We start from the raw sequence: 15,702 nt of genomic DNA, 5'->3' as shown, positions 1-15,702 counted from the left end.
AGCATATAAAGTTATTCTTGTTGGAAACAAGTAAGAGACCTAACAGTTCCATTCCTTGATTTCACTCTTTCTTCTCTCTTCATAAAAACACAGGATGCAATTACATGTTCTTATTTTCCTAAAAAAGGGACAGCACCAGTCTCATCAAAATACATTATTATTGATGCATTATTTTAGCCTGGCTTTTAGTAATGTAAGTAGAGAAAGTATTGAAATAATTTACAGCAGCACAAGAACTAACCACACAGCTAGGCTAGAAATCCTTCATCTCGACAACCAGATGGAACTCCATCCACAGATCCATAAGGTCATGCACCCAGGCCTGTCAACATTATCCAGTATTTCATGTCTAGCAGACTTTCTGCCAAACCCAAACAGGAGGCTTGTCAGACTATCACACTGATGTCAGTATTTTTCAAGGAAAACTCTCTGAAGCCACCATTTTTTAAATACATAAGGGAACAGATGCAAGGGAGATGAACCACTGCAATGGCAGAAATTGCTGACAAGTCATCTAGAGATAGAGGCTGGGTGATGGAACTGCTGCCTTTACAAGAAGGCAGAATACTAAATTCAGCTTCAAAAAATCCGTAAGCTGTAGCAAGAACAGAATTTGCTTCCTAACTCAGACCAAACAAGTAGCTCCTAGAACAGGTTCATAAACTCCATCTCATTTCTGGCAGGCTGCTAAGTATCTCTTTCTTTTAGCTCTAAGTATTAAGATTGAAGAAATATTGAATATGGCTGCAGCTCTCTGGAAAATGAAACTTCTGTATCTAATCCTACTGACACTGGACTATCAGAAGCTCTTAAGAGAAAATATTCAACTCAACACAGATCACTGAAGAACTGTTTCCTATGACATCTCTGCCAATACTTTCTCTTGCAAAGCAAATCAAATCAAGCAATAGTAGTTCTGCTGTTTCCAGTGAAATTGTTTCTAATAACTGTTACAGCACAGAAAGTCAATTTTATCCTGAGCTACATCAAAAGTAGTGTGGGCAGCAGATTGAGGGAGGTGATTCTGCCCCTCTACTTTGCTCTGGTGAGACCTGAGCTGGTTTACTGCATCCAGCTCTGAGGCCCCAAACACGAAGACAACCTTGACCTGCTGGAATGAGTCCAGAAGATGCCACTAAGTTGACCACAGAGTTGTAGCACCTCTTCTATGAAGACAGGCTGAGAGAGTTGGTGGTGTTTCAGCCTGGAAAAGAGACGGCTCCAAAGAGACCTTACAGCAGCCTTCCAGTACCTAAAGGAACCTACAAGCTGGAGAAGGACTTCCTACAAGGCCATGTGGTGAGAGGACAAGGGCTTTAAGCTGAAGGAAGGCAGGTTTAGATCAGGATTAGGAAGAAATTCTTTACTATGAGGGTGGTTAAGCACTGGAACAGGCTGCCCAGAGAAGCTATGGATAGCCCATCCCTGGAAGTGTTCAAGGCCAGAATGAATGAGGCTCTGACCAACCTGGTCTGGCAAAGGGTGTCCCAACCCAACCCATTCTATGAATCTGTGATCTAATCTTCCCTCAGTTTTACTCCCCTTTGAATCAGAATACTTAATCTTTACTCTCAGCTTTTACATCCAACTGGATGCAATAAAGATCAACCTGATACAGAAGGCAGAGTTCAGGATTTAGGAAACCCTAACTCTACAGTTCGACAGAGCCTGGTTTTAGAAAAGTCCCATATCTCTTCCATCTTGGTGAATGAGAAAGAATATTACTGCCTTCATTATAGACACCATATGGAAAGTTAATGAAAGTACAGATCTTCATGAATCAAATATGACAAACATTAACAGCTTAAATTTAACTCTACCTGTTAAGAAGTATTTTCCTAACTTTAAATAATAAGACCCAGTGAAAGATTATGGTCATTTTTGCCTGAAGCCTATTATCATTATTTTTCAAACATACTAAGATTCCAATCTGAACAGCTCTATTACATACAAATTAAAGATAATCCTACAAGCAAATAAAAATGTATTTGACAAGTTATAAAACTGAGAGTTTAACTACCGTAATTTTTTTTTCTTATTATTTGGCATGCAGCTTCCCCAAAATTGGTATGATTACTTCTTGTCTAATTATCTGCTTGAAATTATTTTGTATGCTTTCAACAAAGTAACATTTCTGTTTAGCATGAAATATCAAATATTTAGTAAAAAAATTATTCAAATATAATTAATATTTTAACACCTTCCTCTTGAAAATAATTCCAGGCATCAGATAAAGCCTGATGGAACTTCAAGAAAAGTCCCCTCAATAAAAATATTGACACTGCTGTTTTTTTCTGTGTAGTCTAACTACCTACTTCCACATGACAACATGCAGTGAAGTTTGCACTCATCTTTTTCAAAGGTACTGCAGTAACATATGAGGCATAGGATGAGGATACGCAAGATGTGATGCTTTGACACTCAGAGTATCAATTAAATATAAAATCCTACTGGCTGTAGAATCTATTTAAAACAATAAATTTATCTGTTAAAAGTATTTTCCCTGATGTTCTTAGAATGCCCATCCTATTTTTTTGATTGAGAGGCAAAGTTTGCATTTTGGTTTCCTCCCTTCCTCAAATGTAGTATGAGATGGGACATATTACATAATCATAAGCTTTACAAGGCACCCTAATTTAAAGCCCAAGAAGTCAAATTATTTTGACAACTATTCATATCTATTAGCTAAAACGCTCTTTGTAGTTAACACTGTTTAGACTTTCTTTACAGAAGATGCTTGCGGGAAGAAGCAGCTGGTCACACACTTTGTCAGGCCTCAGCAGTTTTCCAGCCCCCAACACCTGCTTTAGAGAATTAAAGTCCACATAACCCACCTGGCTACACTTGAAAAGGCAGGTGTAAATACTCCTTAAAGTAGACTTAGGAGACCCAAGTACCTGATCTCCTCAAAACTATTTAGGACCTCAAGTGTCATCTCTTGGTTTTAGAAAGGCTACTGGATACAGGGAGTTGAAGTTCTCCCTAAAAAACTCCATGAGAATCTTGCTGTCTCTGAACTCAGCACAAAACTTTTGCAGTATAACCACTGGCAATTAAACAATAGCAAAAACAGAGCACCAAAACCACTGACAACAACCAGCAGTGTCGAATATTGGATCAATAAGACACAAGGTGCAGTATTCTGAAAGCTGACCTGTTTTCTGTCTAGTTTTTTGCCCCCTCTCTCCACACTAAAATGAGACTACAGAACTGTTTTCAGTTTCTTGCCTTCACTGGAAAATGAAAACTGATAAGACATCAGGTAAGTTCTGTGTAGAGATTGTCCCCATTTTTGCCTTATCTTTTAATTACATTACAGAGAAGATCACAATTTCTGTCTGACATTATTTTAATTCTTAAATAAGAGGACACAATCAATGTGGCCAATGCCAGACCAATGAGTTCAAGTATATGCAATGTGTATATACAACTTTTCCAAGTATACATGCCAGCTGACATATTGGAAGAGACATTACCTTGTCTTTTGACTGTCCTTGTCGAGCAATTGCATCGTATTTTATTTTTCCTTCTGCATCCACCTGAACAGCCAAAGCATTGGACATTTTCTTCTTTCGGCCCATATCCAATGGGTATTGGGCCACGTGAATTTCTGGGAAAGCACCCCCATCTCCAAAATCCTACAGTAAAGAAAAAGTAGTGAATGTCCAAAAGATAAAATAAAAAAAGTGAAATTGAATGAAGGGCAGATTGATTTCAACAAAAACTAACATGGTAAGAATGTTCCAGTAACTTTAGTATTTCACTGGTAAGAGAGCAATTAATGAGAGAACTTACAGTTATTAAAAGACACTGAAATGGAGAGATATCTTGCAGTAATTATTCCCTGCATAAAGTAGGAACAGATATTACTGACTAGAATGTGCAGGCAATACTATGCTACAGACAATACAAAATTAAGTATTTAATTCTCATGTCAGTTATTAATTAGAACTGCAAAAATTGACCTTCTGATGAAATAAAGCAAATGTGGATACTAAAATTACAAGAGCAGCATTTTTATGAAGACTTCTACTGGTTACTTGTTGCTTTTCACACCACAATGAAGAAGATAAAAAAACCATTCCATTCTTTTCAAGACCCGTAGCTCATAGCTTTAAAATGTTACATGTGTCAAACATTCCCTTTGATGTGTAAACACACTGAAAACTGGGCCAGCACCCAACAGCCCAATATTCTTACAGTTTATTCCTCTCTCCTACAAAGTGTTGGTATAAAAGCATTTAATAAACACATAACTACAAGACTTCTTAAACTAGATCATCCTGACTCAGTTCCACAGAGGATGCAGTGGTACCATTCATGAAACAACTTCAGGCTGCAGTTTCAAATGCAACACTTTGGAGGAAGCATTTGCTTAAAGCAGCATGAGCATCTATCCTTTTCTCTGTTGCAATGGCAAGGCTTACATGGTGTCTGGTAACAAAACAGATCAAAAAGTAAGAATGGCTGTCTTGAGCAGATCAATCTCCCTCCATGCTCGCTATGTGACTAAGTAGTTACCACCACTAGGATGGACTGGACTGAGACTGGAAATGACCAAGCAGAACACTTCCAAACAAGGACAGTGTGCTTATCCCATCTGCAAATGCTCCTTGAAACATAGTTTCCGTTATCTGAAGCTTTTCACTGGATGTCCCACATTCAACAATTAGTTGTTAAAGTATTAACCAGAACCAGATTCAGTCATGCTTCAATTTATTTTATTTTTTCTTTGGGTAACTCTTAACGTATTAAGAACGGCAATGGCAGTACAGGGTCACTGGACAAAGATTATGCTTTGAAAGCATATACTGCAATTTGCACTTGTTTATGAAGTGGAAAGGAGCCCTTAACAGGTTTTTTGGGATGTCTGTTAATTTGTGGCCAAGTGGTGCTGGAAAGTCTTCGCAAACCTTCAGCACCTGGCTTCTTAAAAAAATTTCTTTATTAACATTAAGAAAGAATAAGCACTAAAATACTAGCTTTAGTACTCAACAGTGTAGGAAGGGAAACCTACACTGGGTATAATGAAAGTATAATTTTTGACATCATACATATGCAGCATATGACAAAATGCTGAACCCACATAAGAATGTTTTCTTTCAGTGAACCACTGCAACTACTATTTTGAAGTACACCACAGAACAGTGTTGAATTTACAAAAATGGCACTCAAACATAAATGAGGGCAACATTGCTGCAAGCTGATGAAATTATGGTATTTGGAAACAACGTAGGATCATACATGAACTACTGTAATAAAACTTCAACAGCATGCTTGTTCCAAGAGCACTGGCTTGTGACTCATCAGAATATGTCTCAGAAGTTATTGTCAAGGATCACTTCAAACTGCAAGTTTGCAACTCTTTTTTCCAGCTCACAGTGAGAGACCGTACTAAAACAGTTTTGTAATCAGATCACATCTGTATTTTCTTTCTACCTTTGGCAGTTCCAGTTTAGATTACATTAAACTGGCAAGGGTTACAACTAATAACACACAACATTGTCCAAAAGTCTTTAGCCAGTAATATACTTAAACAACAAATATTTGATTAATTATTTTCCTTCCAACTGTAATAATTTTGTCCCCCAATAGCAGCTATCTTTTTGAACAGAACACATGAATGTTCTCTTCTCTGATACACACATTCACTTATTTCAGCTATAATCCAGACTATGTATTTAACACTAACAGAGGAACAATATGGATGTCTTTCTCAGGGGAACTTTGTGTTCACAGACTGTAAACCCAAAGGACCACAGACGTATTTCCACATTACAACACAACAATCTCTGAACAGAACTAGACATAGACCATCCTGTTTACCATCAAATGCTTTAAAGAATCTGGTAGATTAGAACCTCTCCTAGCACAAGAATTTATCAAGCAGTCTGGGTGATGCACATTGTAAGGCTTTGCACAATTCTCAGCAACATTCAAGGTGCTCAGAACTTATTTCTACTCCAGATTTTTTTTTCTCCCTTTTAGCAGACACACTACTACTGTATCAACTTAAATATTTACCTCTAGCACGCGTGGTATCCATCCCTTCCGGTAACCATATGGGGGAGGTTCCCTTCTCGAGGAGACCAGAGCAGCCTGCCTGGATCTCTGAGCTCTTGCTCTTTCTTCTAGTTCTAGCTGATCTTGGGACAGCTGGGTTGGAGCTGGCAAAAAACTGGACATCCATGGAGAGCAACCAAAAGAAAATGATATAAAAAGTTCATTCTGGTAATTTCACTCACAGACACTCATTTATGCTTGACTCAACTTCTTGCTAAGTTAATACTTTCTCAATAATCACTCTATAGATTAAGAAACAATTTATGAAACTTGAGCATTGCACTCATACATGTGAGGGCAACTTCTGAGATTCAGTAACTTCTGAGATTAGCGTTGCAATGTGTGCCTTCTCAGCATTCTGAAAGGTTCCTACAAAAACAAATGCTCAATTCACACATATTCACATCATTCTTGAACAGAAGAGTGGCAATGCCCCTTTTCCAACAGGAATGTCACATATCACTGATATTCTTTACACTACTATGAATAAAAAAGAAATATTATGTTCTCATGTTTTTAGTCCCAATGATCTGCTCTTCCCTTCTCTCAAGGCAAACACCCACAGAAAGATCTGACAACCACCTCCCCTCTCAACCCCTGACACCCCCCTGCTAAGGCCTAGTCGAACCCCCATTTCTTCACTTCCCCTTTTTCAGCTCTTCTTGTCTACACAGCCCTTTTGTGCATTTACTAAGTATCCAGAGAAACAGGGGATTCCGGGGCAGCCACCGGAACTGCACAGCCATGCCTGCGAGAGACACTACCACTCCTAACAAAGACCGCTCGCCCTCTCTGACGGTGAAGAAACCTCGACAAAACCCCACAGACCTAACCGAGGCGGAGGAGCTCCTTCCACCCGCAGTGAACACGCGAAAGAAGCAGAGCCCTGACCAGGGGCCAAACATCCGCTCCCGCCAGGGCTCCCCCAGGCCCGACCGGCCCTCGCCGCACTCTGCGGCCGCGGCCCGGCCGGCGGGCCCAGTGCCCAGGAGAGGCCGCGGCCCCTCAGCGCACTCCCTAACCGCGGCCGCTCCTGACGGTGGAGTCCCGCAGCACGGCGGGGAATCCCCGGGTCGGCCGGGGGGGCCGCACCGCCCTCACGGCCCGAGGGGGCCCGCCCGACCCACCTGGTGAGCGCCATCTTGACCGCGTACGCCGTCCGCTCGGCAGCCGAGGAGGGGGAAGACGGCGACACCTGCACATGCGCAGTACCCGCAGAGTGCCCTGGGAGTTGTAGTCTCCGTAAGGTCACTCGCGGCGCGGTGGCGCACGCCGGAGGCCGCAAGGCATCCTGGGAGGTGTAGTTTTACAGTATCCCCGTTCAGCCATCCTATTCTTCAGCCATCCTATTCCGCTCCCCTGCACTATTCACAGTCTCCAACAAATTCAGTAACTTCACAGGTCATCCAGCTGAATATGTCCAACTAAAAAGCAGAAAATATAGAGCAAATGGATCGAAATAAAATTTATTCTGCTATACCTGCTGCTTAGAAATCGTTGAACTGGGACATGGGAGTGAAGGGACGGGAAGAAAAGAGACTTAAAGTGGTGTAAAAATATTGATTTTAAATAGAAAAACATTAAAAAGGAGTTGTGCTGTCTATGTTAAATGAGCATCCATATGTTACATAGGCGTTCTTTAAATCAAATCAAGAGATGCACTCTTTAGAGTACAATTAAAATTTGGAATATGGAACAGTATTTCTCAGGGAGTTGTAATACATGGGAACAAGGTGGAGCTTTACATGGGAAAATCAATTTTCCTATGTAAGGCTATAAACTATTTGAGTTAAAGTGGCAATATATAGCACCATATATAACCAAAGACAGTTATTAATTAAGTTGCTATTGTTACATCGCCTCTAGTGAATCAAAGGCAGAAGAGTCCCACTGAGCCAGACATGGTTCATCTAGAAGAGAAACAGAAGCCAGACAGGGAAGAAAAGGAAAAGAAGAAAAGAAAGAAACATGGTCTGTCAGAGATTTAAAAAATCACACCGTAAGAGGCAGGAATACGATATGGCAGAGTAACTGTCTTGCAGTCCTCCAGTCATTTTGTCTGCCTTGTCATCTCCTAATCTGAAGGGTGAATTACTCCTTCAGGATAAATTAATCTGCTACAACTTTTAGGACTGGGGAGATTTGGAGGAAGGTAAGGGCAACCCTGTGCAGTCACTCTATGCCTGAACTCGTCATCTCCAGTGGGAATCAGCTTTTGCCTTAACATTGTGGTGACAGCAGCTCTGTCACCACCTCTATGAGTGACAGATACTTCCCCTTCTCTCTGAGATAGCTTGTGTCTTATGAGCAATTCATACAAAGGCAAAGATACAAGACTTTGTCACCCACCATTTATCAATTATTTTCCTAAGCAAAACTCATCTGTCATCCCTTCTACCCAATTCTGTCACTCATATAGTAACAGTATTGCTGTTGTCATATCTGGCAATATTGCCACCTGATTCAGGAGCCTTCTTTCCCCCTCAGAAGTTGCCAAGGCTTCTGTGCCCAGCTGTTATACTAGTCTCGGTGAAAAAATTATGTTTTATCCCTCCTACTTTGACATTTCTCCTTCTTTCTTTGCTGTGGAGTATTCTCTAGTGCTGTGTGGGGGGAATGCATCACCACACCATTACTTCTGTCTTCTGCTTATGATGGTGTTTTGATTAAAGAATTATCACTGTGCAACACTTGAAAAGGTGTGCCACTGGGGTTGGAAGTGGCTGGCATTTCAAAGTACAAAGGAATCATCAGCAGTGGATCAATGCTGCATCAGGTATTCCTGAGGAAGTTACAGAGGAAGGCACACACTATGATTTATGCTAGTCACCATTTTCATCAGCTTGCTATCAATATGAAATTGCTATTCATAAAGTCTGTATGTTTCAAAATGAGTGGCAAAATGTTCAGGGATACTGGGAGGAGAGTCATACAGTGTGAGCTAGATGACTTGGTAAGCAGAACCCATTTAAATGAGCTGTGTTTCAACATCACATTGTGCAAACTCATATATCTATAAGTAAGAAATGTGGGGTTAAGTACAGGCTGTGCTGGGAACCAGTAACTCTGAAAAGGACCCATGAGAGACAAACAGCTTAGAACAAATTTCTTGTGCTATGAAGTAACAAAAAGTCTCATGCAGGCCATGGATGTAGAAGAAGGGATGTGGTGAACTCTAGAGGGATTCTTGTCCCGGTCTTCAAGTTTCTAACACAATTCTGGAAGGTAGAAGAGGTTAAAAGACTACAAAGGTAAGATAAGGCTACCATTAATTGGAAGTGTAGGGGAAATACAATAAGTAAATTTGTTTTGTGGTGAAGTTTAAGAGGTAAATATTACTATTGCCAGATTAGAATGAGGTTAACTCCATTTATCTGCTCTTTGACAATTAGATTACAAGGAAAGATTACCTGAGTGAGCAAATGAAAACATTTAGTATATTTTGTTCATTAGAAAAAATTGAGAGGAGATTTGAGCATTTTGTATATATACCTGTACAAATGAAGCCACTCCTTAATCTCATAGAGGAAGGCAAAACCATTACAAGTGAGTGGAAGTGGAAATTAGGGAAATTCAAATGAGAAATTAGGTTGAAATATTTAACAATGAGAGTGTTTAACCTTTGAAAAACGGTGGGAGGTGCTCACTTTTCTATCCCTTATTATCTTCTAATCAAAGCTGAAATCTTCTGGGAAGAGTTTCATTATTACCAGATCTGCTTTGGGCAAGCCTGAGCAACCAGGGCCCATACAGAAACAGTCAGAAGTGGTCACAGCACCAAACCTGACCGAGTTCAAGCAGCATCAGGACAATGCTCTCAGGCACATGGTGTGATTCTTGGGGTGTCCTGTGCAGGGCCAGGTGTTTGGCTCAATGATCCTTGTGTATCCCTTCCAACTTAGCTTATTCTGTGCTTCTCACAAAAGAAACATTAGGCAAGGAATGGTTCTGAGAATCTGAAACGTATTTTCCCCAAATATAAGTCTCTCTCTAAGACAAAAAGGATTCATTCCTTTCTGTTTTCACCAGGATATTTTGGACAATATCTTTCTGGATAATAATGATATCAGGTTTCCACATGCATCTCTATTCACAAAATGATCGTGCCAAAACGATCCTTGGCAGGGTGAGTAAGGAGTTCAGGCTCTGTGGAGGTCTTGGCATGGTTGGGAGCAGGGACATTTTTAGTTTGATTAGGATATCACAGCTGGTTTTAAGAACATATTTCTGATGCATTCTGAGAAATCTTTTGGGGTAGGTTTAGGCTAGTAAATCCTCTGCACCTTTTTTATCTAGTTCAGCACTTTTCACATTTGCAAATCCAGAATTAAATGGTTCATGAAATATCTTGTAACAAATGAAGATGATGATACAAAGTAATGGAATAAGCTATTGTTAATATCAGATATCTGTATGCCTACCAGTTGCTGCACATAGTCGGATAAAAATGATCAAAATAAACAACACTTCTTAACTCAAGGGATAAATTCTGGACAGGTAAGATGCTAAACAGTGAAAGAGAAGAGATTTAACTTGATGGAAAGGTTCAACCACATCAGCAACCCCTGTACTTCACATTCCCTTAGGCGTTAGAGGCAGCACTCAGAAGGAATAATTATAGTTGGGGGAAGAAGATCACAAGGTTTATTAGTGCTTTTGTAAAAAAATCTTTACATTCTTCAAGCTATGTCTATGTTCTCTGGAACGGCTGAAATGAAGGCTGGTTTAATTTCTGTTATTTGTTGCATATTGTAGAAAACTAAACTTTCTCAAGCAAAAATGTTCTCATGTACTTCTGTAAAAACCACAGACTCTGGGGGTGTTTTGCAAAGGTCTTGGAGCATTCCACTTCCAGGTAATAAGATCATTTCACACAGGACACATTGGCCACTGATACTTCCCAACAATCTGCAAGAAGTGGAGTGCCATTTAGGCACCAACAGCTTTAGCAAATAAAGTAAGGGGAAATTCTTTTGCCAACAGAAATTATGAGAGAGAGGTACGCAGGTGGCATGCAATTGTCTAAACTGATTCCACACAACAAGGTTGAGCAAAGGCCTTGAAGGAACAAAATACTGCTAGAAGTGGATTTTGCTGCTTGTGTAAAGCCCTACTCTCCAAGGAGCACATCAGTTTCCATTGTCACATTGGGACTTTGGTGACTACTGAGTCACAGGGACTGAAGGACCTTGGGCAGTGGGCATGTTTTTGTCAAGACATGTTTTATCTAAATATTGGCTCTGTACAGTATGATTGATAAGAAGATGCTATTTAAAAAATTTATGGCTTCCAGAGTCAGCTCTGAACTTTCTATTGCTAATATAAAACCTGCCAATATCCATTTAAGTTGGACCAAGAATTGAAAAAAAAAAACAAACCAAACAAAAAACCATGGTATCATCTGCTTTCTGGGACTGTTTTGTTCTCTTTTCCTAAGCCTTCTCTTCATGCATGAGGAATATCTAGTATAAGTGAGCCTTTGCAGATATCTTGTCATGTTCTTCATCAAAGTGAATCTGAAAAAGACATCGATTCTCAACAGGGAGGGCTGATGCTGACCTTCAGTCCTCTCTTCAGGCAGTCTGGCTGCTCTTGCTGCTCCAGTGCTTGGGACAGAGAGGCTGAGTCTTTGGGTTTCATGAGACTCACACCTGGGATGCAAATGTCTTCAAAAGGAATGAAAAGGAAACGCTTTTCACAGTTTGTCTTTCACAGCAATTTGGGGTAATCTCAGATTTAATTTATTCACCAGTTGAAAAGGGAAGGGAAATCAAGCCAGCATCTTTCTTTCAAGCCAAGGTTTTTCTTTCATAGCCCCGTGCAGGCGCACACAAAAGAGCTCTGATCACTCTAACTAGGTGCTTGTTCTAATTATAGAAAGATTTAGCGTTGGTTACATAATTGCCCACTGCACATCAGCACACGGCATTGTTATGCTACAAAAGCCTCTTTTTTATTCCCCTCTCTGCAGCAGACCCAGTGTCAGCCTGTTTAACAGAAAGCTGCAAGGAGCAAAATAATTCTGAAGAAACCTCCCATAGCTTTCCCAGGAGAGGCCAGCAAAAAGCAGCTGCTGACCTGCTCCCTGTGATGGGAGCATTGCCAGCATGTTGGATCTGGCCGTTAAAGCAGAGGATTGATAGCCCAGGCAGCAGTCTTTTAAGCATCCCGGGTAGAAGCAGAGGGCTGTGGTCAGGAATCAGTGGTTGTGCTGAGGTTAGAGTTGCTATTTTTGATTTTTATATGCAATAGCACAGTAGCTTTAAAAGGACACCCTACTATTATGCCCACTATCAGCCTGAGCCATGGAGGTTGTGAATCTGTAAACACAAAAATCTATCGCAAAACTTATATACGCTTTAGCAGACACAAGAACAATAGACCTTTTCTCTGTATTTTTAAGCTTTTTAAATTATGTGATTCAGAGTTGTTACTTCACGTTCAATCTGTATTTATTTCATTTCCTCAGCAGTACATCAGGTGCACATCTCCCTGACTTTTTATTTTCTTCCTCTTTTCCCTCCAAACCGTGAAGCTTCCTTCCAAAAAATAGTCTTTCCTACATAATTTGTAATCGTCCAAGACTAAGCTGCGATGCTTCGCTGCTCCCCATCAGTTCAAAAGCTCCCATCTGTCCTAGTAGAGAAAGAAACTTATGGGATTGCAGCCAGTTTAGCCATCATATGGCTGATGCAGCAACTGGCCACGTGGGTCCTGTATCCTCAGTGTGCTAGCAGGGTAATCACCCTTATCTCTGCCCTTCATAATTTGTCGCTGATTTGTTTCTTAGAGGTGATATCTAGCAGCAAGCCCTCACTGTGCAGGCATTGACGTTAGGGTCTGCAGCAGAGTACAAGTGAGGAAAACAAAAATGCAGTGAAGCCGGATGGAAACAAAAGGGGTACTGTGGCATATCTGTATGGCATGTGCTGACCAATGCTGCTCTGTCACTCCCCTCCTCAGCTGGACAGGGAGAGACAATAACAAAAGCCTCATGGGTTGAGATAAAGACAGGGATGGATCACTCACTAATTACTGTCAGGGGCAAAACATGGGGACTGGGGGAAATGAAATTAATTTATTTTTAATTTATTACCAATCAGATCAGAGTAGGATAGTGAGAAATAACCCCAAATTTTAAAAACCACCCTACCTAACTCTCACTTCTTCTTGGGCCCAACTTCACTCTCAATTTTCTCTACTTCCCCTCCACCAGAAGAGCAGGGTGACAGGGAATGGGTGTTGTACTCAGTTCATCTCACACAAATGTATATTGCTGCTTCTTCTATCACAAGGTGGAACACCTCACACTCTTCCCCTGCTCTGTTGTGGGGTCCCTCCCCTGGAGAATTCTCCACAAACTTCTCCAATGTGAGTTATTCCTATGACCTCTAGTTCCTTGTGAACTTCTCCAGCATAGCCCCTCCACAGGGTCACAAATCCTGCTAGCAAATCTGCTCCAGTGTAGGCTCCTCTTTTCACAGGTCCTGTCAGGTCCTTCTTTAGGGGGTCACAGGGTCACAGCCTCCTTTGGGCATGCATTTGCTGTAGTGTGGGGTCCTCCACATGCTGCAGGTGGACATCTGATACACCATGGCCCTCCATGGGCTGCAGGGGCACAGCTGCCTCATCATGGCCTTCACCACTGGCTGCAGGGGAATCTCAGCTCTGGTACCTGGAGTACCCTGAGATTAGCTCAGCTGCTCAGAGAATAGTGCTAATAACACCGAGGTTGTGGGATTGATCCCAATGTGGGCCATTCACTGAAGAGTTGATGTTCCTTCTGGGTGCCTTAGGATATTCTGTGATCTGAAAATAGCCACCTCCTGCCTCTCCTTCTCCACTGACCTTGGTGTCTGCAACAGCTGTTTCTCTCACATATTTCCGCTCTTTTCTTCTCTGACTGCAATTAATTCTGCACAACAACTTTTTTCTCTTCTTAACTATGCTAGCATATCGCTGAGGTGCTACCACTGCCACTGACAGGCTCAGCCTGGGCCAGTGGCAGGCCTGCCTTAGAGCTATCTGGTGTTGGCCCTGTCACACATGGGGGACCTTTCTATCAGCTTTTCACAAAAGCCACCCTGTAGCATCCTCCACCCCCCACAACAAAATCTTGCCACATAAATACAGTAAGGTACCCATCAAATGTTCCCAATATTATGCTGATCTTTTAGGAAAATATTTAACCACTGTCCCACAGCCAGGGAGAAGGTAGTTAAATCACCTTTACAGTACTTTTCCACAGGGATGGAAAACCTATTCATACAGGAAGAGAGACTTGTGATCAGGATGTTTTCTGGAGTGTGATGTTGTGTCCATCTCCTGAGCTAGTAGATGGAGACAGGGAGCAGAATAGCCCCCCTGTAATCCAGGAGGAAGCAGTTAGTGTCCTGCTGAGCCACTTAGATGCTCAGAAGTCTATGGGACCAGATGGGATCCATCCTAGGGTGATGAGGGAGCTGGCAGATGAGCTTGCAAAGCTGCTCTCCATCACTTACCATCAGTCCTGGCTCTATGGGGAGGTCCCAGATGACTCAAGGTTACCCAATGTTAACCCATCCATAAGAAGGGCCAAAAGGAGGATCTGGGAAACTTCAGGCCTGTCAGCCTGACCTCGGTGCCTGGCAAGTTTATGGAACAGATCATCTTGAGTAAAATCACACTTCACCTACAGGACGCCCAAGCAATCAGACCCAGCCAGCATGGATTTTGAAGGGGCAGGTCTTGCCTGACCAACCTTATTTCCTTTTAGGACCAGGGGACCTGCCTGGTAATGAAGGGGAGGCTGTGGATGTTATGTACCTGGACTAGTGAAGGCTCTGGAGCACAAGTCCTATGAGGAGTGGCTGAGGGAGCTGGGGGTATGTAGCCTGGAGAGGAGGAGGCTCAGGGGAGACCTTATCACTCTCTACAACTGCCTGAAAGGAGGGTGTAGCCAGGTGAGAGTTAGCACCTTCTCCCAGGCAACCAGCAATAGCACAAGAAGACACAAGCTGTGGAAGGGGAGGTTTAGGCTGGACAGGAAGGAACAAGAAGTTCTTCACTGAAAGGGTGATTAAATATTGGAATGGGCTGCCCGGGGAGCTGGTGGAGTCACTATTCCTGGAGGTGTTAAAGAAAAGACTGTATGTGGCACTTAGTGCCATGGCCTAATTGACAAAGTAGTGTTAGGTCATAGATTGGACTCAATGATCTTAAAGGTCTTTTCCAACCTAGTTGATTCTGTGAAATAGAATGTGAAATTTAATTTAAGTGTGAAATTTTTTTAAGAGCACAGAAGATGGGTTTTCTGCGAGTCCCCCTGACAAAGTGAGATTGCGTTACCTTGCAGTTACCGAACGGGAGATGGTTGCAATCCTGCAATCCAGGGTGCGAGCTGCGCACTTCCCCGCAGCAAGGGCGGAGGCGTCAGCGCAGCCCAGGACCCATGGAAGCGCAGAGCTCCCCCCGCTAGTCCCCCGTGGGTTCGCCCAAGGGCCGCCCCTTGCAGTCCCACCGCGCCCCCGCCTCTCCGAGCTGCCGCGAAGGAAGACTACGTTTCCCGGCGTGCCGCGCGGGCCAGGGCCGTACCGTGTGCGAGGTGGAGGGGGGAGCGGCGTGGGGCGCGCGCGAGTTGAAGTGCCGACGAGGCGGTCG

General features: G+C 42.3%; 2 protein-coding genes across 3 annotated transcripts in view; one reads left to right on the top strand and one right to left on the bottom strand.

Moving 5' to 3' along the window:
* The window catches only part of SNW1 (SNW domain containing 1), a 26,502-nt gene extending 11,021 nt beyond the window's left edge, over positions 1-15,481 (bottom strand). The window contains exons 1-4 of the mRNA XM_053946623.1: positions 15,391-15,481; positions 7,191-7,487; positions 6,025-6,178; positions 3,477-3,638 (exon numbers count right to left, since the gene is read on the bottom strand). Coding sequence (XP_053802598.1) covers positions 3,477-3,638; positions 6,025-6,178; positions 7,191-7,204 — 330 coding nt within the window. The 5' untranslated portion in view covers positions 7,205-7,487; positions 15,391-15,481. The remainder of the gene's footprint in view (positions 1-3,476; positions 3,639-6,024; positions 6,179-7,190; positions 7,488-15,390) is intronic.
* ADCK1 (aarF domain containing kinase 1) overlaps positions 15,394-15,702 on the top strand; it is a 73,396-nt gene continuing 73,087 nt past the window's right edge. Inside the window, exon 1 of one of the 2 annotated variants that reach the window (XM_053946612.1) lies at positions 15,394-15,702. In XM_053946612.1, coding sequence (XP_053802587.1) covers positions 15,412-15,702 — 291 coding nt within the window. In that variant the 5' untranslated portion in view covers positions 15,394-15,411. The other variant, XM_053946615.1, reaches the window with a different exon arrangement.

Source organism: Vidua chalybeata, chromosome 6, assembly GCF_026979565.1.
Source record: "Vidua chalybeata isolate OUT-0048 chromosome 6, bVidCha1 merged haplotype, whole genome shotgun sequence".
NCBI classification, from domain to species: Eukaryota; Metazoa; Chordata; class Aves; order Passeriformes; family Viduidae; genus Vidua; species Vidua chalybeata.
This window is presented reverse-complemented; position numbering and strand designations above follow the sequence as displayed.